We start from the raw sequence: 380 nt of genomic DNA, 5'->3' as shown, positions 1-380 counted from the left end.
TCGCACTAAAATTATTTTACATTAAGATCAAATCAAGAAAAAGAAAAATCGAAAAACGTTCAAGCGAACCACCTATCACTCTCCTGAGCCTTACTTTTGGACAGACTCAATTCCAGGACACAACAGAGGCCTAAACGGATCGACAGCCCGAGACCAAGTGCGAAGAACGAGGCTTAATGACCTTTATATACAAGTCGAGCAGGTGCCTTGCAAGAACTCCAGGCTACCGACCGGATTTCACAACGATTCGACGAACGCTGCGAGGCCTGCTTATCAGAAATCGCGCTCCAGGTAAACGTTTGTCAGGGAGCCAATCCTCAGACGGTATCTTAGGAACGCGGAGGCAGGCTGGCGAAACATTTGAATGGAGTAAAGCTTTC

General features: G+C 46.8%; 1 protein-coding gene across 1 annotated transcript in view; it reads right to left on the bottom strand.

The window, feature by feature from the left end:
* Positions 1-147, bottom strand: part of LOC119587380 (uncharacterized protein DDB_G0271670-like) — a 7504-nt gene extending 7357 nt beyond the window's left edge. The window contains exon 1 of the mRNA XM_037936124.1: positions 95-147. Coding sequence (XP_037792052.1) covers position 95 — 1 coding nt within the window. The 5' untranslated portion in view covers positions 96-147. The remainder of the gene's footprint in view (positions 1-94) is intronic.
* Positions 148-380: the final 233 nt, after the last annotated feature.

The sequence above is a fragment of the Penaeus monodon genome, chromosome 22 (assembly GCF_015228065.2).
Source record: "Penaeus monodon isolate SGIC_2016 chromosome 22, NSTDA_Pmon_1, whole genome shotgun sequence".
Classification (NCBI taxonomy): domain Eukaryota; kingdom Metazoa; phylum Arthropoda; class Malacostraca; order Decapoda; family Penaeidae; genus Penaeus; species Penaeus monodon.
The sequence above is the reverse complement of the archived record's forward strand: the minus strand, read 5'-3'. Positions and strand labels throughout refer to the sequence as shown.